The 24,370-nt window shown below is 43.5% G+C and overlaps 1 protein-coding gene across 2 annotated transcripts; it reads left to right on the top strand.

Annotated features, from left to right (window-relative positions):
- LOC114706456 (cytochrome P450 2C44) lies at positions 1-24,370 on the top strand. 2 transcript variants are annotated; one of them, XM_028888859.2, is made up of 9 exons: positions 1-265; positions 3,731-3,893; positions 12,033-12,182; positions 12,894-13,054; positions 13,584-13,760; positions 14,917-15,058; positions 16,257-16,444; positions 22,024-22,165; positions 23,802-24,370. In XM_028888859.2, exons 1-9 carry the CDS (start codon positions 86-88, stop codon positions 23,978-23,980), a joined length of 1,482 nt encoding a protein of 493 aa, XP_028744692.1. In that variant the 5' UTR covers positions 1-85; the 3' UTR covers positions 23,981-24,370. The 2 variants fall into 2 exon arrangements, with proteins under 2 accessions (XP_028744692.1, XP_037063000.1); XM_037207105.1 differs by lacking the exon at positions 22,024-22,165.

The raw sequence follows: 24,370 nt of genomic DNA, 5'->3' as shown, positions 1-24,370 counted from the left end.
AGAGCAGCCTTTGCCCAGCAGGGAACACCCCCTGCATAAGCTTTGCTTCCTTTCAAGTGAAGGTGGCGAACATCCCAGGGCTGAAATGGAGCTGCTGGGAATCACAGCCCTTGCTCTTGTGGTTTCTTTGATTTGCCTTAGTTTGTTTTCAGTGTGGCCAAAAACACGCACAAAGGGAAGACTGCCCCCGGGCCCGACCCCACTTCCCATTGTTGGGAATATACTGCAGTTAAACCTCAAGGACATGCCTGCATCTCTTTCCAAGGTAAGGGCTTTCATCCTTGGCTGTTTGCTTCTGGGTTAAATGCTCACCTCTGGACTCTGCTCTCGTGGCTTCCTTCCTTAGTTCTGCTCACCACATAGGCTCTTTGGGATGTTCATTTTGGGGGTACAGAAATGCAAATAATCCCCATCCGTTTAGGGTTGGATCACTTTAGAGCAGGTAGTGAGAGGCTTTGACCTGGAGATACTGGTTGGCTTCAGAATAAGATTCTGGATCAGAACATACATTAAATGAAAGACTGACCCCATTAACATATAATACCAAGGGCAAGCGTGGCAAATGTAAATGTGTGTATTATTGTCCTATACAAGATTATCTGAGGGAAGCTTTGTGATTCTCCTTCTAAAGAGGACCCTTTCTCTTCCTAACACAGCTCATCTGTCCTGGCTACAGCTGGAGAAATAATATCTTCCCAAAGTCACTGTGCAAAAATACATTCTTCAAAATGGAGAAACTGCATGAGGATTTTTCTGATTATAAATCTTTGCACTAATATTTATTAGAAGAACAGATTAGTCCATGCTTTATGAGACGATGTCTTTTAGATCTGGAAATATTAATGCATGACAGTAGAAAAATCCCCATCCTTGATAAGCATCTTCTAATACGAGTGACTCAGGATGAAAACAAGTCGTGTCTTTGCACGTCACTAGAGAAAATGATAATGTGGAGATGGAAAGAAGCCAACGTTGTAATAACCTTCGCTTTGAAAACGGTGTTTTATGACATTTAGTTTGTGTATGTGTGAGCACATGCCATGGCACACATGTGGAAGCTAGGACACAGCTTGAAGGCTTTAGCTCTCTCCTTCCGCTTCTTCCACCATGTAGGTCCCAGGGATTGAACTCGGGTCACCAAACTCGGCAGGCGCCTCTACTTGCTAAACCATCCCATTAGCTCAGCTTTACTTTTTGAGCACAGTGAGTTTTAAAGAGTAATTGAGCTCCAGATACCAAAAATGCCCCTTCTTCCCATGCATGGCATCACCTGTTTACATCCCACACTAAATGGAACCTTTTATAATTGAGGGACTGCATTGATGCATCATTATCATCCAGAGTCCCGAGTTTACGTTTGAGTTCTCCCTGCGTGCATTCTCTGGACTTGGGACGAGTGTATAACAGTGCGCATCTGCCCTTCAAATGTCAGAATAGTCTCGCTGTCCCAGAAACCCCCGGTGCTGCCTTGACAACCACAGTTCTACTGTCTCCCTGGGTTTGCATTTTCTAAAATGTCATATAGATGAGTCATATACCATGCAACCTTTCCAGGTTGGTCTCTCCTGCTTAATAATGGGCACCTAAGAATTCCCCCTCATCTTTTCATGGCTAACAGATCATTTCTGTCTGGATTGCTACAGTTTCTGTGTACATTCACTTTTGGCAACTACAGATAAAATGGCTATAAACATCCAGGTTTTGTGTAGTCTAAGTTATCAGTTTTTTTGAGATATCAAGAGACACATGGTTTCAGGGTCATTTGCTTAGTTTTGTAAGAAATTGCCAAATAAGCTGACAGATCAAATCATAAAGGAAAGCGGAGAAAAGTATATCCTATGCAAAAGGAACAAGATCCAATCCTCCGTAGCAAACGGTACTTAGTAGAGTCAAGGGGTATCAAGGAGGTGAGTGCAGCTAACACAAGAGGAGAAAATGGGCAGAAGTGGGCCATGGTGCTAAAGAGATTCAGAAGAGTGGATCTCATGATACTTTCAGGGCTGCTATAAGAACATTACTTCTCTTCCAAGAGAGGACATCAAAGCTTTTAGATGAAGTGACATAATATGACTTATGTTTTAACCACATGGCTCTGCAAACTTGTAGTTAGGGGCAGATTGTAAAGATGCTAAGAAAGAGGCAGGCTGTGGCTCAGACTAGTGTAAGAACAGGGAGGTAAGGAAAGTGCCTAATTCTAACTGTACCTGGAAGACAGAGTCACCAGGACCTGCTGACAGGTGTGAGAAGAGGTACAAGATAAAGAATGAAGAATGCTTGCCAAGTTTCCACTCAGCAGGTTGCTACCGAATAAGACGGGAGAGGCTGGAAGCAGGTGCTTTTCATTTATTTGATATTGGGGTGTAGAATGTACAAAAAGCTCAGTCAGACATGTTATTTCAAAGACCTACTCGTTATTGGAGTGAGTATGTGAACAGGTAATTTAATACCTGAAACTGAAATTCAGGGGCTGAGCCCAAATTTACATTTTTAAAATTTGGGAATCAGAATGTACTTAAAGCCATGAAATAGTATGAGATCATACTGGGGTGGGTAGACTGAGGCATGATCTCAAGAGACCCCAATAAAGGAGTCACCTAGATACTTAGAAATCTCAGGGGGACTAAGCAGGAGAAACCAGTGAGGTAAGAGAAGCACCCAAAGAGTGGGTGTCCTGGAGCCCAAAGGAAGGATACATTAGATGAAGTATTTTAATCATGTCAGACACCAATTGCTGGTAAAATAACATGAGACTTAGCAAAGTAGAACTTTTAAGGGAGCGTTGGAAAATAAGTTTTCAGCACAGTGATCTTGGTAAGGGCTTATGTTGAGGTTATAGGAAAGACTGGGGGAGAGAAAGTAAAGAGCAGATTTGACAGCTTTTCAGAACTATGCTCTGAAGAACTGTGCTTTGCACTGTAGCTTGAGGGGGTTAGAATCCAGTGCACAAGCTGGGAAATGGCCCGTCCCCAGCATAAAGAGTCATTTGTAGAAACAGAAAACTACGCACGTGGGCACAGGTCTGGCGAGTGAGCAGCGGCTGTGGTGGCAGTGGAAGGTCTCTGGAAGATACAGAGAAGAGCCAGTGACTCAGAGGGGTCGGGAGAAGAAAGGTTGGCAGGCTGCGTCTTTGGGGATAGAAAAGGGCGGCTTAGGGTGATAGAATTTCCCACTGTCTGAGTGGAAGCTGGGAGATGAGCGAAGGATGAAAGATGCACATCAAGGAGCAATTACAGAATTTAAAATCTAGTGGAAGTGAGGGGGGAAACAGTCATATTTGGAGCAGGATACAGTCAACATGCATTCTATCCATGAATGGGAATGCCCTTATATACCAGTATTATGTACAACAAATATACATGGTGAAAAGTTTAAAAAAGAAATAACCAAGTAAATGACATTTGTAAGTCCAAATGGTGCATAATTCTAGGACAGTGATAAGGAGTATAGTATTGGATGCCAAAGGAGAACTTAATAAAAAATGTGGGGAAAGATCTAGAAGGGGATATCATTTATATTAAACTAAAGATGTAGTATACACACTCAATAGATTTTTTTTTTTTTACCTAGTAAGGTTGCATGTCAAATGAAGGATTGAAAGGACCACATACTTCAGGTTAAATTTCTCAAATGAGACAGATGGAGCAAAGGCCAAGCTCTGTGCAAAACTCTCACAAGCATCCAGTAGAAAGATTTCACAATTATTTACCCAAGGGCTTCTCTCTTCTTCCAGCTGGCCAAAGAGTACGGACCTATTTACACTCTGTACTTTGGATCCCGGCCTACTGTGGTCCTACATGGATACAATGTGGTAAAAGAAGCTCTTCTCGACCAAGGTGATGAATTTCTCGGGAGAGGACCTTTTCCCATTGTTGAAGATAGTCAGAAAGGACATGGTATGTTTCAAACCAAACTGCAGGCTAACTGCCCTTGATACCCGAATATTTAGGGAAGGAGATCTGACTACTAACTTATTCCATGTCTGTTTTCACATAGCAGCTAACCACAAGCTTGTAACGCTGCAATGGGACTCCAATGCCCAGAGTTATTAAAGATTCCATAGGTGACAGGTATAGTTCCCAACAAGACTGACCACATTACAAATGACAGACAGACACTTGGAGGTTCCAGGTCACAATTTCATTACATGCTGAGCAGATGTGTAGGACAGATCTTGGAGGATCCCAAATGCAGAGGTTTTAAAGGATGAAGCACATCTGGGATGCTCACCTTAGCCTTGGTGTCCAGAGTGCAACCTGAGATAACATGAGCATGACTGATGGAGGTGTGCGTGCGTGTGTGTGTGTGTGTGTGTGTGTGTGTGTGTGTGTGTGTGTGCGCGCGCGCGCACACACACACGCACACATTTTCAGGCCAGAGGTCATGTGTTGTCCTTGCTTTTCACTTTATTTTTTGAGGCAGCATCTTTCACTGAACCAGGAGCTTGCCAATGGGCGAGGCTGACTGGCCAACAAGCCCCAGGAATCCTCCTGTCTCGGCCCCCTCCCATTCCCGTGCTGGAATTATAGCTGTGCATGGCTACACCCAGCTTTTCATGTACTGGAGATCTAAGCTCAGATTCTCAGTTGTCATGCTTGTGGGATAAGCTCATCACCAACTGAACCGTCTCTCCAGTTCACAATGTTTTGTCACATAGCTTATAACTCTTATCTCCAGAGCCCCTAAGTTACCTTGAAGTTGGAAGTTGAGGATATCAAGTGACTCAACATTTTCAACCTAGTTGTCTTGTCTCCTGGCATAGCTAGCCCTCATTTGGAATTATTCAGGGCTCATTATGAGTCAGTTCATTATAATAAACTTGGGCATAATCTAGAAAATCTGCAGTGAATAAAAAAAAAGGCTTCTTATACAAAGGACACTCATGGAGTTTAGAAGCTCAAAAAAGAAAAAGAAGAAAAACCGATGAAGAGCTTAACATCATCTCATTATACAACAGTCTCTAGCTCCTTGGAGATGAGATTCAAGTCATGTAACTTAATTCTGTCCACAGGATTGAGCTGAAACCACATAAGGAGCTTTTCTAAGAGGAGTTGTTACGCACAGGTCTAGTATTGGAGAGGCAATGGAGTGCAGCTTCCCATGGGGCAAAGGGGGCACAGTGGCCACAACAGCACATAGTGACCAGATACGGCAGCTACTGGAAGCTGAAGGAGAGAGGAGGATGGGGGAGGAGCCTATGAGTAGACATGATCATCCCAATCACATTCTCAGTTAGATACAGATGCACAGAGAACTCATGTTACTATTGTATTCAAGACTTAAACATGTGTTATACATTCCTTTATATGTGTCAAATGTTCCACAATGAAAGAAAACCAAAGCCGGGCAGTGGTGGCGCATGCCTTTAATCCCAGCACTCGGGAGGCAGAGCCAGGCGGATCTCTGTGAGTTCGAGGCCAGCCTGGTCTACAGAGTGAGTTCCAGGGCAGGTGCAAAGCTATACAGAGAAACCCTGTCTCGAAAAACAAAAACAAAAACAAAAAAAGAAAGAAAGAAAGAAAGAAAAGAAAAAACCAAGAGTTTCTTTCAAGCCATTTAAGATGACAAACTTTGAATCCCAGATAAACAGAAAGGATTCTTTTGGAAGTATGTTATGAACCCCTAACTGTATATAATACACTGTGCTCTTGTACAAGGTGGGGTGGTTTGGGGTCACTCTCACTCAAGATCAAGGTACAGCTGCTGCAGCAGCCACGCCTCCCTTTGTCAAAACAAGTTGATTGCATTGGCTGTTGTGTCCTTCTCTGTTAGTATTTTTAATTGTTTGAGACTATAATATAATTACATCATTTCTTCCTTCCCTTTCCTCCCTCCAAAGTCTTCCATATAATTCTCTTTGCTCTCTTTCAAATTCATGACCTCTTTTTCATTCATTGTTGTTACATACATTTGTGTGTGTGTGCACACACGCGCGTACGCCTAAATACATAAATACAACATGCTCAATCTGAATAATGTTACTCGTGTGTGTGTTTTCTGAGCTGACCATTTGGTACTGGAGGACCCTTTGGTGTGGTCTTCCCTGGGGATGACCACTTCTCCCATTCTCAGCCTTCCTTATCGGCCTGTAGTTCTTTATGTAGAGTTGAGGCCTCATGGTCTTTCCCCTTCATGTTAGCATGTCTGTTGGAGCTGTCCTTGTACAGGTCATGTTTACCAGCCATGTTGGTGAAACTTTGTGGGTGTAGCTTCTGACATCCCTAGGACATACACTCTCACAGAAAACTCCTTGTTCTATCCCGTCTTCCAAAATGATCCCTCAGCTTTAGGTACAGAATTGTGTTGTAGGTATGTATCAGTTAGGACTGAGCTCTGCAACTCTGTATTTTAATTGGTCGTGGTTTCTGTAACGGTCTCTGTCTGATGCAAAGAACTTTCCTTGATAAGAGGTGAGAACTTAGATCTGTGGATGTAAGAACAAATGTTTAGATTGTTGTTAGGGATTATGCTGACTTAGTGAAATGCTAGTTGCAGAGTCTCCTCCAGCACCCATGATTTCTCTAGCCCTGAGTAGTTGGCGAGTTTTCTAGTACCAGTGATGCTTCCCTCCTGTTGAATAGTTTTCCACCCAATTAGAGAGTTCTTGGTTACTGCCAAGTTATGTGTGCCACTACTGCATCCATAGAGTTATTGTAGCTGGAAGATTTTCTGTGTCCCTCCCACCCCACGGTACTACAGCTGCTTATAAAATAATCACCAGAGGCTTAATATTATTTATAACTGCTCGGCCATTAGCTCAGGCTTATTACTGACTAGCTCTTATGCTTAAATTAACCCATAATTCTTATCTATGTTTAGCCATGTGACTTGGTACCTTTTCTCAGTTCTGCCTTCACATCTTGCTTCCTCTGGGTCTGGCTGGTGACTCCTGACTCTGCTCTTCCTCTTCCCAGCATTCCTTTAGTCTGCTCACCCACCTATACTTCCTGCCTGGCTACTGGCCAATCGGCATTTTATTAAACCAGTGTACAAAAGCATTATTCCACAGCAGGTTATTATTCCGTGCTGACCATTGTTGTGGTTCGTAGGCACCATAGATGGGTAGGATTGTTGATTGGTTACCTCTTTTGGAAGCTTGCATGGATCTTTCTAGTACCATGAAAGTCAGTCCTCAGGGAAGAAACTTTCAGATCAGTTTCAGCTCAGAGCCTTCTTGGTTTCTCTGTTAATTTCTGATTGGATGTGGAGGCTGCTGGGCTTGATTGGACTGAGATGGGGGAAAGTTACTGGCCTAAAATTTGCAGTTTTTGCAACTTTGAGAAAATGAGTTTATACTTCCCTTACTGCGCCTTACCTGCATGCAGTGAGAAGGAAGCAATGAATGCTTCCTTCCCCACCTTGTGTGGGGAGGGGAAATGGACAAAGTGTTAATCTTTTCCTTTTCCTTCTGTCTCAGTTCCCTACTGCTGCCATAGCAAAAGAGCCTTGTCCCATAGTAGAGATTAGGAGTATGAAATCAGGGTGCCGGCAAGTTGGTTCCTTTTGTGAGCTGTGCAAGAGAATCTGTTACATTACCTTAACCTCTGCATTCATGTTCATATGAAACCATGTGTGTGTACACATGTGCACATGCAAATGCCCCCATATAAGGATCATCACATTGGGTTAAGGACTATCCAATGACCTCATTTCAACTTGATTACCTCTATTAAGACCCTGTCTAGCTGGGCAGTGGTGGCACATGCCTTTAATCCCAGCACCTGGGAAGCAGAGCCAGGCGGATCTCTGTGAATTCGAGGCCAGCTTAGTCTATAGGGCAAGATCCAGGACAGGCTCCAAAGCTACACAGAGAAACCTTGTCTCGAAAAACCAAAAAAACAAAAACAAAAACAAAAAAAGACTCTAAGTCAGGTTATGTTCACGATACTGGGGGTTAGCTTACCAAAGTGTTTTGAGGGAGGGGAACAAGTCAGTGAATAATATTTTGCTAAATGGAATATTTGCTAAAATGCTAACTGGCTTTCTGATGCCTTTGAACATTATAATACTGCTGCAGATTGCTGCAATGTGTGTGCAGCTAATCAAGTTGTTGAAATATTTCCTGGCATTTATCTACTCAGTATTTTGCCTGCCTCTTTGACCCTTAAACATTTATACCATTGCTAGTGGCAACCATTCAAACCCTTAGTTTATTCATTTGATCCCTGGAATTAGGTGTTATTGTTTATTCACTAAGCTGTAAAGTTAAGGGCCAGCGAGATGGCTCATGGGGGAAAAGGGCCACCCAAGTCTAACAAGCTATGTTTGATCATGAAACCTGTGGTAGAAGGAGGGAACAGACTCCAGAAGTTATCCTTTCACAATATGCATATATAGCACACATGTGCCTGCATTCATGCACACACATCATGCACACATAAACACAGTAATAATAAAAATAAGTTCACAGTTTAAAATAAATGGCTGTCTTCTTAGAGGTTTAGAGATTTCACAACGATGGGTGATATTCTGGTAATTATTTTTATGTGTAGCTCAGGCTAGCCTTGAATTCGTGATCCTCCTACCTCCTCCTCCTTCAGCAAATCCTACTGGTGTGCACCACCACAACCAGCATATTCTGGTAATTTAAAAAAAAACCACCTTAAATTTTATAAGTTTAAATCTTATGTGTGTGTATGCTTTGCCTGAATGTATATCTGTTTACCACTTGTGTATAAACATGGTTTTTTTTTTTTATATAAACATGCAGTATGAGAATTTCCAGCCTCTTTAGGGTGATAGTCACCAACTGCTCAATCAAAGCATGGGTTTATCATAGATTACATTCAATTTGGAGATAGGGTAATAGAAGATTTCTGATCTGAGCGTTGCTATATCCTTGACCTTAAATTTTATTAGTCAGTACCCTGACCCTCACATAGCTCATTATTACAACCAGTCCCCAGAAAGTGCAGTCCCTGGCCCTCTGCCTCTCCCGTATTTCCTGTCATATACTCCCAGCACAGGAGAATCCAACCCTCTGCCCTCTGTGTACTCAGAAGATAAGCAGTGCTAGAGAAGCTCTCACAGTAATGAGACTGGGTTCCCTCGGTGGCAATACATTCAAACCAGCTAGAGAATCGAATACACAAAGAGGTCAGGAACAGCAGTATAAGCAAAATGGGAAAATGGGTGCCAAACAACACAGGCACACTTAGTGAGTCCAGAGACCAAATGGTAGGATGCTTAAGACTTGCATGTTAGTATTACTCAAAGTTTGATTTTGAATAATTTAGAAACTCTATAGATTTAGAGAAATGAGGGAAGAAACTACTCTGGAGGTTGCTATGGTGCAGATACGGTTTGTTCTCAAGGGTTCATGAGTTTTTACTTGGCTCCCACATTAGCCGTGTGGGACTTTTAAGAGAGCCTGGAAGGAGATCCCTATGGCAGTTGAGAGTGTGCCCCCAGAAAAGGATGATGGGACCCAGTCTGTCTTTGGCCTCCTGTTTGAAGAGGTGATTTGTTCCTTTATGGTGGTTTAAAAGAAAATGGCCCCCAAAGGGAATGGCACTATTAGGAGATGTGGCCTTGTTGGGGTAGATGTGGTCTTGGTGGAAGAAGTGTGTAACTGTAGAAGCGGGTTTTGAGGTCTCATATATGCTCAAGATACTACCCAGTGTCTCAGACAACCACTTCCTTTTGCTTGTAAGATATAGGACTCTCGGTTACTTCTCCAGCACCATGTCTGCTTGTATGCCGCCATGTCCTACCATGATGATAATGGACTGAACCTCTAAAACTGTTAGCCAGGCACCTCAATGAAATGTTTTCCTTTGTAAGAGTTGCCATGGTCATGATGTCTCTTCACAGCAATAAAAACCTAACTAAGACCCTCTATCATTCCTTCCAATGGGATTCATCCTTCTCAAGGTCATCTCAGAGCTGAGCTGATGTTGGCACCATGCCCCTGAACCTCCAGAAACATGAGCTAAGTAAACCCCATTTTCCCATCAAACAGCCTCTCCTTCGGACTGTGTTCTCCCTCTCCTTAGGACTGCACACCTCATTCTTGTCTCTCCTCAGTGTCCAGCCCTGGCTTGTAATAAAGAATGACTTTATGTTCCCGCTCTCCTCACTTCTTCCTTCTGAATGCTGGGATTGTAGGCAAGTGCCACTGTGTCCAGTTTTATGAAAGCCAGGGCTTCGTGCCTTCTAGGTCAACAGTCTAGAAACTGAGTGTGGTGGTTTGAACGAGAACGGCCTCAATAGGCACATCTGCTTGAATGCTTGGTCCCCATCTGGCAGAACTGTTTGGGAAGGATTGTGAGGTGTGGCCTTATTGGAGGAGGTGTGTCACTGGGGGTAGGCTTTGAGGCTTCAGAAGCTATTGCTAGTTGGCTTCCTCTCCGCTTCATGGCTGTTATCTCAAGCTGTGAGCTTTCCCTCCTGCTCCATGCATGCCCGCTGCCATGCTCTCTGCCATGACGATCATGGACTCACCCTCTGAAACTGTAAGCCCCTGATGAACGGTCTCTTCTAGAACTTGCCTTGATCATGGTATCTTGGCACAACAATAGGAAAGTGCCTAAGACATTGACCTACACCCCCAGCTACTCCTCAGGTATCATCTCTTTATAGTAACCTTGAACAGACTAATCATAACTGATAGGAACTTTTAAATTTTCTAAAAATATTAAACCTAAAGTGTAATAGTGTAGTATGATCTGGCAAGAAGGGAAAGATAAGGAAGGCATTTTGGAGCTGGAACCAGCAGGGCTTAACAAAGTCAGGTGTAGCAAAGGGCAGAGAGGACATGAGGATGCCCCTGAGGTTTAGATTGGTCAGCCCTATCTAAAGTGGGAAATCAGGATACATCCCTGGCTTTATGAGAGGAAGGAATTGAAAAGTTACTGCCATGGACCATGCTGCATTCCAGCTCCTTGTTCGTTCTTAGTTTTCCAAAGATGTATTTGTTTTTTATGTGTGTGTATGCCTGCATGAGTGTTTGTGCATCACCAGCATGCCTGCAGAAGCCAAAAAGAGGGCACTAAATCTGGGAACTAGAGTTACAGGGGATTGTGAGCCACCCAATGCAGGTGCTGGTAACTGAACCCCAGATCCTCTGAAAGAGCAGCAGACTCTTTTTTTTTTAATTTTTTAAATTATACTCATGATATTATTACTTACACTCATGATATTAATCATATCTGTGGTATTCATAGATTACATTCGAAGTATTCTTCAATATATTATATAAATTTTAATGTCGAATGTCATTTTTGAATAGGAGTTAATACAGGCTACACAATGGAGACCCAGAGGCAGAAGTTCGTACTGATGTTTTACAATCTTGCATCTAAGCTGTTAATGCCTTATTCAGGATACACAGACAAGAATTCCTTAAGCATTCAGGGGTGAACTGGCAGGAATTAACATTGGAGGATATCAAGTCAAGGCGCAAGCAGCAACAGTTACCCAACGGGGCCAGGCCCTGCAGTCCCTTTTTAAAAAATGAGCTTCTGACTTGGGTTGTCAGCAGGTCACCTTACCCGTCATGGAGACGCCAGCAGCAGGCACTCTTAACCACTGAGCCACCTCTCAGCCTAGTTTCATCTTACTTCGATAAGGCTAACATTTGCAGATCGTAAATTCTGAGGACAGAAGCATAATTCCTATGTTGATCTAGTTCAGATATATTTATCCTCTAATATAGAAAAGCACACACAGAACATACACAAGTTAGAGAGAGACACATTAAGTATCAAAACAGAACTCCGCGAGATCACATGATGGTTTTGATGGTTTTGATTGCCTTTAACAGAGCCAGACAAAAGTCCTTTCCACAGTTAGGACTGCTCTTCATCCACCAACAGCCCTCTTTGTTCATTTCTGCCTCCTCTTGACCATTGCTTAGATTTGCATTTCTATGACAGACATTTCAGTTGCACTGTACTCCACGTGGCTCGAACTGCCAGCTCTGAATCCAGATAAGGAGCACCAGCAGTCAGGGTAGACAGGAGGAGAGCTGTAGGGAAGTTGGCCTCTGTGGTACAGGACATGTTCCCTCGATGAACATTCTGTTTCTTTCCCAGGACTACTTTTCAGTAGTGGAGAGAGGTGGAAGGTACTGCGGCGCTTCTCCCTCATGACCATGAAGAACTTTGGGATGGGGAAGAGAAGCCTGGAAGAGAGGGTGCAGGAGGAAGCCCAGTGCCTTGTGGAGGAATTACGACAAATGGGAGGTGAACCTTGTAGCCTGTCCCTAGCTTCTCTTTAGGAGTCCCTTGGCCCAAGGTCTGCCCTGTCTGTGAAGACATCAGCCAGAATAGGAACATCATCCCCAAGTTGCTAGTTAGGGCTGTATGATGCTTTCAGCTGGACTCAGTTGCTAACCATAGCACTTTACTAGATGTACATTTGGACAAATTACTAAAGTTTTCTAAGATACATTTTCATTATTTGAAAAAAATCAGGCTATAAGTCAAAACCAATAGAAAGATTTAATGACATGGTAAAACCATTTGCATAATACCCAATATATTAGAAATGTCCCATAATATTACTCATTGCTATTATTATACATATAGTAACAAAATGTGTTATTATTATAGTATTACACTATAAAGAGCATATAGTATCTCATGCTATAATGAGAATAATGGAATATACTAACAACATACATACTGTATATGCTAACATACACGTGTGTAATTAATATGAATAAGATCCTCACATCCTAATGAAGGAAGCTTAGAGGAATAAACCATATATATAAATCTGAAAGAGAGGCCAGTTCTTGACATCCTAATACAGGATGAATAGAATGCTCATTGTTGAGGCGCTAGGACTCTAACTCGGTGGGAGAGGGCTTGCCTGGCCTGAGCAAGGGCCTGAGTTCAGTCCTGAACACCACAAACAACAAATCTCCAGTGTTGAAATTCTTCCCCCACCAGCTCAGCCCTTTGATCCCACCTTCATCCTGGCCTGTGCTCCCTGTAATGTGATCTGCTCCATCCTTTTCAATGAGCGTTTCCATTACAAGAATAAGACACTCCTCACCCTCATGGACCTTTTAAATAAAAATTTTCACCAAGTGAACTCTGTGTGGTGCCAGGTAAGACCCAGCTTCTACCCTTGTTTGTCACTGTCCTTATTGGTCGACTTGAAGCTATTACAGAGTCCAAGGCCCTGGGTTCCCCTGACCTGTGAGCACAGTGCCCTGCCCTCTGTTTATGCTGTGTTTAGCCCAGCATCTATGGAAGTTTGCCCTCTGCCTGCTCCAACCGGTCTCTTCAGAAAAATTCGTAGTTTGGGAGTGTGGCTCAGTTGTAGAGCACCTTGTCTGATGTTTGTGAGGTCGAGCACTGTAAACTAAAGAGAGGAAGAAGGAGGAAGAAGGGATGGAGGAAGGGCGTCCGCTCCCAGGCATTTCCACTGAAATCCCCTCGGTGCATTTCTCCTCACTGACTCGGGTCGAGCGGAGCTTGAGCAGAGCACAAGCATGGATGGAGGGGTCACTCCTCTCTGCATGTGCACACACACACACACACACACACACACACACACACACACACACACGTTCGCCACACCACTCCCCACAGATGAAGTTTTGAGTTTTTATCTTTGCTCACTTTCGTTTCTAGATGTACAATCTATGGCCAACACTTATGAAGCATATCCCCGGAAAGCACAAGGAATTTTTAAAAAGACTTGGTGATGTTAGAAACTTCATTCTGGAGAAAGTGGAAGAGCACCGGGAGTCCCTGGATCCCGCTAACCCCCGGGACTACATTGACTGTTTCCTCAGCAAGATTGAGGAGGTGCGGGGCCTGGGGAGGGGGACCTCTTTCCTTTATGTGTTTTAGCCCCCCATGAAGATGCAGGAAAGCAGAGTCACATATGAAGGTAATTGTTATAATTCTGGGGCTTTATGGCTTGCTGGATAAAGGGTTTGAAGCAAATACGCTATAAATGAACTGTAAGCGATGTTATGCATACATCATAACATCAGCTTAGTATCAGCCATTGCATAGCATTGGTCCTTGGAATGCCTGAGCACGAAACACAGTGTGACTGGAGAAAACAGTACGATTCTAAAATCACATCTAGAGCTCCAAATCTGAAAACCAGTTTGTGAGTTCTGAAAATTAGCACTGTCCACGTAAGAGTCCCCCAGCTGTATAGACGAGAGGAGAACCCCACTCAACTGTATTTTAAGCACACACACACACACACACACACACACACACACACACACACACACACGACTTGTATAGCCAGATTCCCTAGAAAGGATGTCTGAGAGAAGAATACAGATGTCCCTTCCACTGAGCACAGAGTTCCCTGTGTTAGTTGAGGCGTTTACACTTATTCCAGTCACCAAAGAGGTCCATTTCAACAGCCTGTTCATTCTGGTGAATGTTAGGGGACCATGTGTTTCTCTGGGGGAAAAAAAAACTATCAAGGTGTGGTGGCACACACCTTTAACACCAGCACTCAGGAGGCAAAGGCAGGTAAATCTCTGTGAGTTTAAGGCCAGCCTGGTCTACATAGCAAACAAGTCACAGAAGAGCCATAGCACTGGGTAGAAAAAGGGAAGCTGGCTAGTCATGCCCCAGTGACCTTCCTACACTGGCCTCCAACAGAGCTTATCAACTAGTCTCTTTCATTAAATACAGCACAAGAACTTATCACCCGCCAAGTGTTTGTGTATGAGGCATTGTTCTGAGAATTTCCGCCTTTAATGCTCCAGTCTCTGTTAAAGCTTTGTGAAACTCAGGGAAGAGATGGTTAACGTACCAGGGACACACATCTGTGTCTTGGCTAACCTGAGATTCCAGCCCAGAAGATTCAACTTCATGGCTGATTGCTCGATTCACAATAGTACAGCATACAAAAGGAATCTTACACATGGGGATTTTAAGAAACCATTGCCTTTTCTTGAACTCATGGAGCCCATAACTCTATCACCCACAGGAGAAGCACAACCTGAAATCTGAATTTGATCTGGAGAACTTGGCAATCTGTGGGTCCAACTTGTTTACAGCAGGCACTGAGACAACCAGTATTACCCTCCGATTCGGGATTCTGCTCCTTGTGAAGTACCCAGAGGTGCAAGGTGCCTGGATGAGTCCATGGTGTAGGAAGGAGGGTGGGGCTGTGACGCTTTCGGGGAAGGACGTTGGTTTTGAGGAACAGAATTATGTCCCATGGTGCCGATAAGAAAGAGAGAAATTTAGGAACTAAAAGACTTTCGTTTAAGTTCAAAAATAGGACTTATGAATCTCTAACTTCATATGTTAGAAAAAGAGACCAAAAACAAAAAACAAACAAAAAACCAAGCCATAATCAGCAAAAGATGTAATGGGCTCCGTGGTAAAACCACACTGGTTAACACGTGTGTTGACCTCATGTGAGTTCCTTCATCTTGCAGGCTTCTATTTTCCCACCTTTAAAGTGCACCAAACTCCCCAAGGGAGGTTCTAAGCTCCAATGTAATTTTTATGTTTCTTTTTATTAGTATATAGTAAGTACTTATAATGATGGGTTTCATTATAACTTTTCCCTGCATGTATACAGTAACTTAGATCCTATTCATTTCTCCCACTTCCCACTCCTCCTGCTGATCCCCTTCCTTTTCCCAGGTAGACCCTAGTTCCCCTGTTTTCATGTTTTGAGTTTGGTTTTGGCCGTGTGTGTGTGTGTGTGTGTGTGTGTGTGTGTGTGCGTGCGCGCGCGCGCAGATGAGTTTAGTTAGGGCTGCTTATAGGAGATGGCTGAGGGTTACTTCAGGAGAATGGGCAGCCTATCAGTAGCTGCACCATTGAAGGGAAATCTCCCTTCTACAGCAACAACTAACTGCTTATAGATCATCAGGTGGGTCACAAACATGATTTTATAGTTTGTAGGGAAGCTGGATAATCTCATGCCTGTTCTCAGATACTAACTATAGGTAGTCAGTATTTACTGCTCAAAATGCAGTTCCCATTTCCACAGGCGATAACAGGAAAGTGAGAGAAGCTGATAAAGTGCTCCCAGCACAAAAAGGAGCAAACATTTTCTCTCTATGGCTGATTTGCTGGGAATCACGTGATCAGTTGGGAATGCCTGGGTCTTTTCCTAACCACAATACATCTGTGCTCATTACTGCCCCAGCCTTTGTTTCCAACCTTGGGATTTGCTGCAAAATGGGAATGCCTAGCAACACACTTCTGACTCCCACAAAGCCTTCTCTAGGCCACTTTCAATCACTCCGTGCAAGTATTTCCAGATCTCCTAGAAAATAGGCCTGAGTAGCCCTTTCAATGTCTCTGCAGCTAAAGTTCATGAAGAAATCGATCGTGTGATTGGGCACCACCACCCCCCGAGCATGAAGGACAAAGTGAAGATGCCCTACACCGATGCTGTGTTGCATGAGATTCAAAGATACATCACTCTCCTTCCTTCTAGTCTGCCCCATGCTGTGGTCAAGGACACGAAATTCAGACACTATGTCATCCCCAAGGTTAGATGTGTTTGGAAAAGATGACTGACTGGGAAGGGAGGGCTGCTGGGGAGTTGCTGCCAGTTCTGTGCCTGGGAGAGTCGCCAGAAGAACACAGGGACTCTCTCACCTCTTCGGCCTCGTCTCTGACTACTCAGAACATGGGAGGCTGACCTAAGCTTCCCAGACCCCTTCCTGTCTTCCTGTCCCATGTATAGATGAGCAGTGGCATCCATGAGTAAGAAGCTCACCGGATTTTTGGGAGTGGCTTTGAGAAAGGGTGCCAATGGGAAGGTGCAGCAGTGTTAACGCTAAGCCACATTTTTGTCTTGGATCTTGATTCCCAGTTACTCAGACATTTGGGCCATCGCTGTGGCTGACAGTTAATGTGTGCTTGCTAGGGATGCAGCAAGCTGCCTCATCTACATGTAATGGATCTGTAGCACATAACGTGGAGAAGATCTACCAAAATGTGACCAAAACACTGCCAAACCCAAACCAAGGTCCAGTCTTAAAAAGATGAGTCCCAAAGTCTGCTAAAGTGCGAGTCTACAAACACTTTATAGCTAACATTGGCCTAGGAGCAGAAACTCTGTGGTAAATCTAAAACCAAGATACACATCACAAGAAAAATCAAGGGGCTCGGTGGGCGAGAGCTGGATGAGCACAAGGACCTGAGTTCAGATCCCGGCCCCCATGTAAAAAGCCGGCCATGACATGCACATGTAACCCAGCACTGTGGCGGGCCGAGGCAGGAGGATCACTGGGCCTTTCCTTCCTTTTAAATAGAAGTTCTCCAGTCTCCACGTTTCAGTCCGTCTAACTCAGTTGCTGCTGTGCTGAGATCAGAGGTGTACGCCACCAAACCAGCTAAGAAAAAGCTTACATTAATAACAAAAATTGCAAGAAAAAAGTACTCAAGGATAAGCAGGAAGTTTGCAGAATTTTAAAGATTCAGCCGGGCGGTGGTGGCGCATGCCTTTAATCCCAGCACTCGGAGGCAGAGGCAGATGGATCTCTGTGAGTTCAAGGCCAGCCTGGTCTACAGAGCGAGATCCAGGAAAGGCACAAAACTACGCAGAGAAACCCTGTCTCAAAAAACCAAAAAAAAAAAAAAAAAAAAGATTTAAAGATATTCTCGGGGGGGGGGGGGGGGGTTGGAGATTTAACTCAGTGGTAGAACGCTTCCTCAGCTTGGGGTGGGGGAGAGATTTTCAGTAATGAAAGGTTTTTTTTTTTCCCCTGAGGCAGGGTTTCTCTGTGTAACAGCCTTGGCTGTCCTAGAACTCAGTCTGTAGAACTCACCACCATGTCTGGCAGGAAAGGTTTTTGGTTTTCTCTTTCTTTCTTTCTTTCTTTCTTTCTTTCTTTCTTTCTTTCTTTCTTTCTTTCTTTCTTTCTTTCTTTTCTTCCTTTCTTTCTTTCTTTCTTTCTCTCTCTCTCTCTCTCTCTCTCTCTCTCTCTCTCTCTCTCTTTCTTTTTTATTAAAATTATTTATTTATTTTACATCTGGCTGTAGTTCCTCCCTGCTCTTCCATTCCTTTCCCCTACCTCCCATGAAAGACTTTTTTTGTTAAGTTTAGAATGCTGAGTTATACAATTTTTGAATAAAAGACTTATTCTGTATTAGACTAGGAAAACAAATTATTCCCAAATAAAATTACAAGTTTACATTACATATGCAAAATGTATACATATTACATATATAAAAATAACCATTTGTATTTTTTGGAACCAAACTTACAGATTCCAATTTTGATATGTAATTAAAAAAATAAATGATAGGAGTTGGGCAGTGGTGGCGGCAGCGCACATCTTTAATCCCAGCACTGGGAGGCAGAGGCAGGCGGATCTCTGAGTTTGAGCCCAGCCTGGTCTACAGAGCGAGTTCCAGAATAGCCAGGGCTACACAGAGAAACTCTGTCTCAAAAAAACAGACAAAACAAACAAGATAAATGCTACAAGATGATAAAACACAAAGCCATAGTTCTTTTAATTTATTACACATTTTATTTATTTTTGTGTGTGTGGTAATTATAAATGGTTAATGAATATATAAAAATATACTTACAGAATGGAATAGATTGAAAATAAAAATTATAAAGATTCATGTTTTAACTTATCATAGTATATTGACAGGATGTTTAAGAAAACTTTTTTTGAGATAGGGTTTCACTGTGTAGCCTTGGCTGGCCTGGAACTCTCGTGTGGACCAGGCTGGCCTCACCTGGCAGAGCTCTGCCCTTGCAAGGGATGGGATTCTTGCTGGTAGTGGTAACCAGGGTAACCACCACAGAAGGCTGTGTGACAGCAGCTACAGACTTGAGAGCACCTGGCGAGCATGCCCACTGCTGAGAACCTACCTTTTGTGTAGATTTTCCTCGAAATAAGAATTTCTTTTTTATATATATTTAAAAGCCAGATGCCAAGGCACACACTTGAAATCTCAGTATTTGGCAAATGGAAGCAGGAGGATCGGAGTTCAAGGTCAGTCTCGGCTACATAGTGAGCTTGAGACTCCGGCTCAAAGAACTAACCGAAAGAATGCATTTTATATTTGAGCATTAGAAATTTTCCATTTAAAAAGATGCTCACTAAAAATGGACAGTTAAAAATTCTGCTACTTTTCATGCGAGCTACAGAACACCACAAGAGCTGTGTGGAAAGGGTAGGGAGCGTGTATGACTTTTTTCACTTCATAAGGCGTCTTCCTGAGGACAATCATAACCTGTGACAGTGACTACATCAATATAGGAGCCAGTTACAGTCAGTCCAGGAAAGGAGGGAGAGGCCGCTGAGGTGGCTGCCAAGTGATGACCTGAGTTCAGTCCTGGAACCCACGCACATGCACACGGAGGTATTGCAGTATCGTTTCCAATTCTTGCACAAATGTTCAAGGGAGCACCAGGTAACCGTAGAAGAGCAAGCGTTCAGTTAAGTCGGGTACTCCATGATGAGGTAGAGCGCGATCCAGCTGTGCTGGTACAGCCTCCAGCAAGCATCTCTCTTCTCTGAACCTCACTCAGCTTCCTTGTTTATAGAAGTGAGCCAGAAAGCACCCACTGTGAGGACAGTTGTCACCAAGGAGACTTATACACATCTCAGCCCAGTGTCTGGCAGGTGTGAGGCTCCCAGGATAAAGAGTCGTCACCATCAGCATCTTGTCATCTAAACTGGGGCTTCTTGAACATTCCCCACTCACACCCCCTTTCTACCAGGGAGACTCTGACCTTTGTACATAGGTTTACAAAATAGGTACCCATATTAAACATTTTCTGGTGATTAATCATAAAGAAAATTGCTTGAAGACATTTTTGCTATGCATGTAATTTTACAATGTGTGAAAGACAGCCAAATTTGTACACTAATTCTTATTAGTGTACAATCCATCTTTGGATGTGCTTGTTTATTTTTAGATAAAGACTAAAATATGGGTTGAATATCTGATACTGTAGGAAGGAGAGCATGTCTGGTGACTTTCAGAGCTAACTAGTATTTTGATTTTATAATTGTCAATGCTGAGAATGCCACTTTGCATAAATGGACAGCACAAAAAAAGGCAGCAGGATATTTAGTGCCGTTTGAAGTTACTGAAAAATCCTGCCCTAAACCCAAACCAAAGCTGCTTTAAATTTCTTTTGTTGTTGTTGTTTTGTTTTTCAAGACAAGTTTTCTCTGTGTAGCAGCCCTAGTTTAAAATTTCTTTCTTTCTTTTTTTTTTTTTTTTTTTTTTTTTTTTTTTTTTTTTGTTTTTTGAGACAGGGCTTCTCTGTGTAGTTTTGGAGCCTATCCTGGAACTCACTCTGTAGCCCAGGCTGGTCTCAAACTCACAGAGATCCGCCTGGCTCTGCCTCCCGAGTGCTGGGATTAAAGGTGTGCGCCACCATCGCCGCCGCCGCCCGGCTTAGTTTAAATTTCTTAATGGCACTCAAGTCAGTGGCTTAAATAGCAATTTTTAAAACCAAACATCCTTTCTAACACAGTACAACTTAAAGATACATATACTTGCAGGATGAAGGAGGACAGAAGGAAAAACCTGAAAAGTCTTTGTTTTCCATAGTTAAACCATTGTTTCTGTAAGAACAAAAACCTTGGGTATATAGAAAGAACACTGCAGTTCATAGCATACAGTAGTCTTGCCTCTCGGTTGAGGTGTTTGGGGCCATGCTCTGTGATGTGGTGTGGTGTGGTGTGGTAGCGTGCTCAGTGCAGGGCACATGCTGTGTTCAGAATTGGGCTGCAGCAATGCTGCAGGATGCAGCACACATAAGCACTTCCTGCAATGCCTCAGATTCTTTTTTTTTTTTTTTGGACAGGGTTTCTCTGTGTAGTTTTGGTGCCTGTCCTGAATCTCACTCTGTAGACCCCGCTGGCCTTGAACTCACAGAGAGCCGCCTGGCTCTGCCCCTCCAGTGCTGGGACTAAAGGCGTGTGCCACAGCTGCCCAGCATGCCTCAGATTCTCTACACGTGTAATTTTGATTATGCTTTTGGTCCTTGTGTCTTCAGAAGCCCTTCACTGTTGCCAAATCATGTACAGTGCCCACCCTCGCTGTTTGCTGTATATTTCTGTGATAAAAACACTGTGGACAAAGCAGTTTGGAGAGGAAATGGCTTATTTGTATTCCGTTTACAGTCCGTTGAGGGAAGCTAAGGCAGGAACTCAAGGCAGGAGCTGAAGCCATGAAGGGACGCTGCCGACTGGCCTGCTCTTCCTGGCTTGCCCAGTTTTTGCTTTCTCCTGCACCCAGGACCACCTGCCCAGGGGTGGCACCACCACAATGGGCTGGGCATTCTCACATCAATCATTCATCAGGAAAACGCCCCCTAGGGTTGCTCACGGGCCAATCTGATGAGAATGTTTTCTCAGTTGACTCTAGCTGTGTCAAGCTCACTAAAGACTAACCAGGACCTGTACGTACATTTATGACTTTCTATGGGATCATGACCCACATTTTAAGAAGCTGGAACCTGCCAGACTGTGGTGGCACACACCCTTAATCCCAGCACTCGGAAGGCAGAGGCAGGCCGATATCTGAGGCCAGGGCCAGCCTGGGCTACAGAGTGAGTTTCAGGACAGCCAGAGCTACACAGAGAAACCCTATTTTGAGAGGAAAAAAGAGAGAGAGAGAGAGAGAGAGAGAGAGAGAGAGAGAGAGAGAGAAGAAGCTGGAATCTAAATCTAAGCTTCACAAAAATCTCACCCGGCAAGGAGGGAAGGCTGTTTCCATGACCGCATTTCACAAGTGAGGAAAACGGAGTCTATATAGACCCGAGGCTCAGGACCTCCTTTCCTTTCCCTCGCATCTGAATCCAGAAAGAAAAAGAAAGTAAACATAAAAAAGTGATTCTGTCGGCGTGAGGCAGAAGCCCCACGAAAGCACGTGTGTGGACAACGTGAGCTGCAAGCCTCGGATTTTAGCAACTCTTACTGAACACTGACTATCATTCTTACCCAAAGAACTATCCTGTCAATATATGAGTGTGTAGTAGCTGTAACCCGAGCCAGTCTTCAGGGAAGCGCGTGAGTGTCCCCCACTAGATGTACAGTTAATAGGAGTGTTGGCCAAGCATCACCGTGATCTCCCTCCTTTACTCCAGGGCACTGCTGTGTTCCCGTTACTGTCCTCCATCTTGTTGGATCACAAGGAGTTTCCCAACCCAAAGACATTTGACCCAGGACACTTTCTGGATAAAAATGGCTGCTTCAAGAAAACAGACCACTTTGTCCCCTTCTCCCTTGGTAAATACACACGTCTCAGGCAATTTTTAGCTTCACTAAATTATGCCATAGGTAAGTGATCCATTGATGCAAAGTCCATTGATCAAAATGTCACAATGTTCCAAGTCTAGAGGGACGTTTAAGTCTATCCGCCAGTCACATGAGGTAAGTCTTCCAGGAACTATTCTGTGGGCTGGGAAGGCAAGTTTTTAAAGAAAACAAGCATTACTCAAATTCAGATGTCACCTATTGCCTGGTGATAAAGTAACTCACTGTTGCAGATTTTATCTATTGATTTCCTCTTGTAATATTAACTTTTCCAAAACACAGATGCAGATGTCTTCATTTTTAACTGTTAACTATTACTAATCTTCTGATTCTCAGAGCCAGAGTCCATCACAGAGTCTCAGTCCCTCCATCTTCTTTCTTCCAAGTCTGGCCTCTATTCATATTTCCTGTTAGGGCCTCAAAACGACTTGGCATTGCCAGCAGGTCTTCTTTCTCATTGTTAATCTGTGCATCTGTTTGATTAGCATTAAAAACAAAAAAACAGTGTGAGGAGCTTGGGATTGTAGTGGTAAACCAGTTAGTTGTCTACGGTATGTAAGGCCCGAGGTTTGATTTCTAGGCCTGCAAAAATCATCAATCAGTCAGCAAGTTTAACATGCATTGTTTCTAATTACAATGATAATAAGTGTTCAGCATAAAAATTCAAGAAACCACAATAAGAAGCTGGGCGGTGGTGGTGCATACCTTTAATCCCAGCACTCGGGAGGCAGAGGCAGGAAGATCTCTGTGAGTTCGAGGCTAGCCTGGGCTACAGAGTGAGTTCCAGGACAGGCGCAAAGCCAGCCTGGGCTACAGAGTGAGTTCCAGGACAGGTGCAAAGCTACACAGAGAAACCCTGTCTCAAAAAACCAAAAAATAAAAAAGAAACCACAATAAGAGAAGGAAGTAAAAACCACTTGCAATTTCCCGTTACAGAGACAATCTCTTGCTCTTGCACTACAGGCACTGCGGACAGTATTAGGGTTTATGTAATGTGCAGGCTTTTATACTAAACTTGGTTTAGTCTGTACAATCTGTAATAATCTGATTTCACATAGTACACTGTGATAAATGATGCTAATCTTCCGTAAAAATGCTTTCCGGCTGCATTGTATAACAGATACACAAGGATTTGCTTGACCCTTTATAGAGCCAGGGCTAGGTGTCATTCAGTCTCATTGTGTCATAAATAATGACCTAAGTGCTGGCCTCAAAGCCTTGTGAGCTCTTACAGATAACCCCTTGTAAGTGTTACAGCGTTGAAGATGACTATTTCTTTAGTGTTTTCCAAAATTTTTATTTTTTAAAAAATTTGTATGTGTATGTGTATCCATGTGCATGTAAGGCCTGACTGAGGAGGTCAGAAGAGAGCACTGGGTCCCCTGTCACTGAAGTTAGAGCTGTTTGTGAGCCACCACGTGGGTGCTGGGAACCTGGGTCCTCTACAAGAGCAGCGAGTGATCTTAACCACTGAGCCATCTCTCCAGTCCCTAGAGCGCTTTGATAAGTGCTAGTTTACTATCCTCCGGAGCATTCTGATTGACTTTTCAGTGCCTTTCAGGTCTCATGTGAACATGAAAGGAGCTAATGTGGCGTTCTCCCCTTCCAGGGAAGCGGTCCTGTGTCGGCGAGAGTCTGGCTCGCATGGAGCTGTTTCTGTTCTTCACCACCATTCTGCAAAAGTTTTCCCTAAAGTCTCTGGAGCCTCGGGACCTGGATATCAAGCCTGTGGCTACTGGGCTCATTAATCTTCCACCACCTTATAAGTTGTGTCTCATTCCTAGATAAGAGTTTGTCCTTTTAATCCTTTAAATTGAAATACTTGGTCCCTTTTTCTTATTCATTAAAACCACACGGGCATTTGTCTCAATCTACAAATTCCTTGACATAGAAGTCTAGGTCCTGAAAGCTCCCGGGACACAAGCCGTGTGTCTGTGTTCCTCGCCTCCTCTGTAAACCAGGCCCCGGCAGAATGTCACCTGGCCCCAGAAGGCCTTCGTCAGACCCACCAGTCAGCAGCAGGGCTTCTTGTATGGCTTTGGAAATGAACAAATTTTCTGTCACTTTTACAACAGAGAAATTAATATAATGGCCTACATACATTTTTATATTCTCACTTCAAAGCATTTATATGATTTGTATCACATCCGCAAAATAAATTTTCACCCCAATGATAGA

Source organism: Peromyscus leucopus, chromosome 1 (genome assembly GCF_004664715.2).
Source record: "Peromyscus leucopus breed LL Stock chromosome 1, UCI_PerLeu_2.1, whole genome shotgun sequence".
Lineage (NCBI taxonomy): Eukaryota > Metazoa > Chordata > Mammalia > Rodentia > Cricetidae > Peromyscus > Peromyscus leucopus.
The sequence above is the reverse complement of the archived record's forward strand: the minus strand, read 5'-3'. Positions and strand labels throughout refer to the sequence as shown.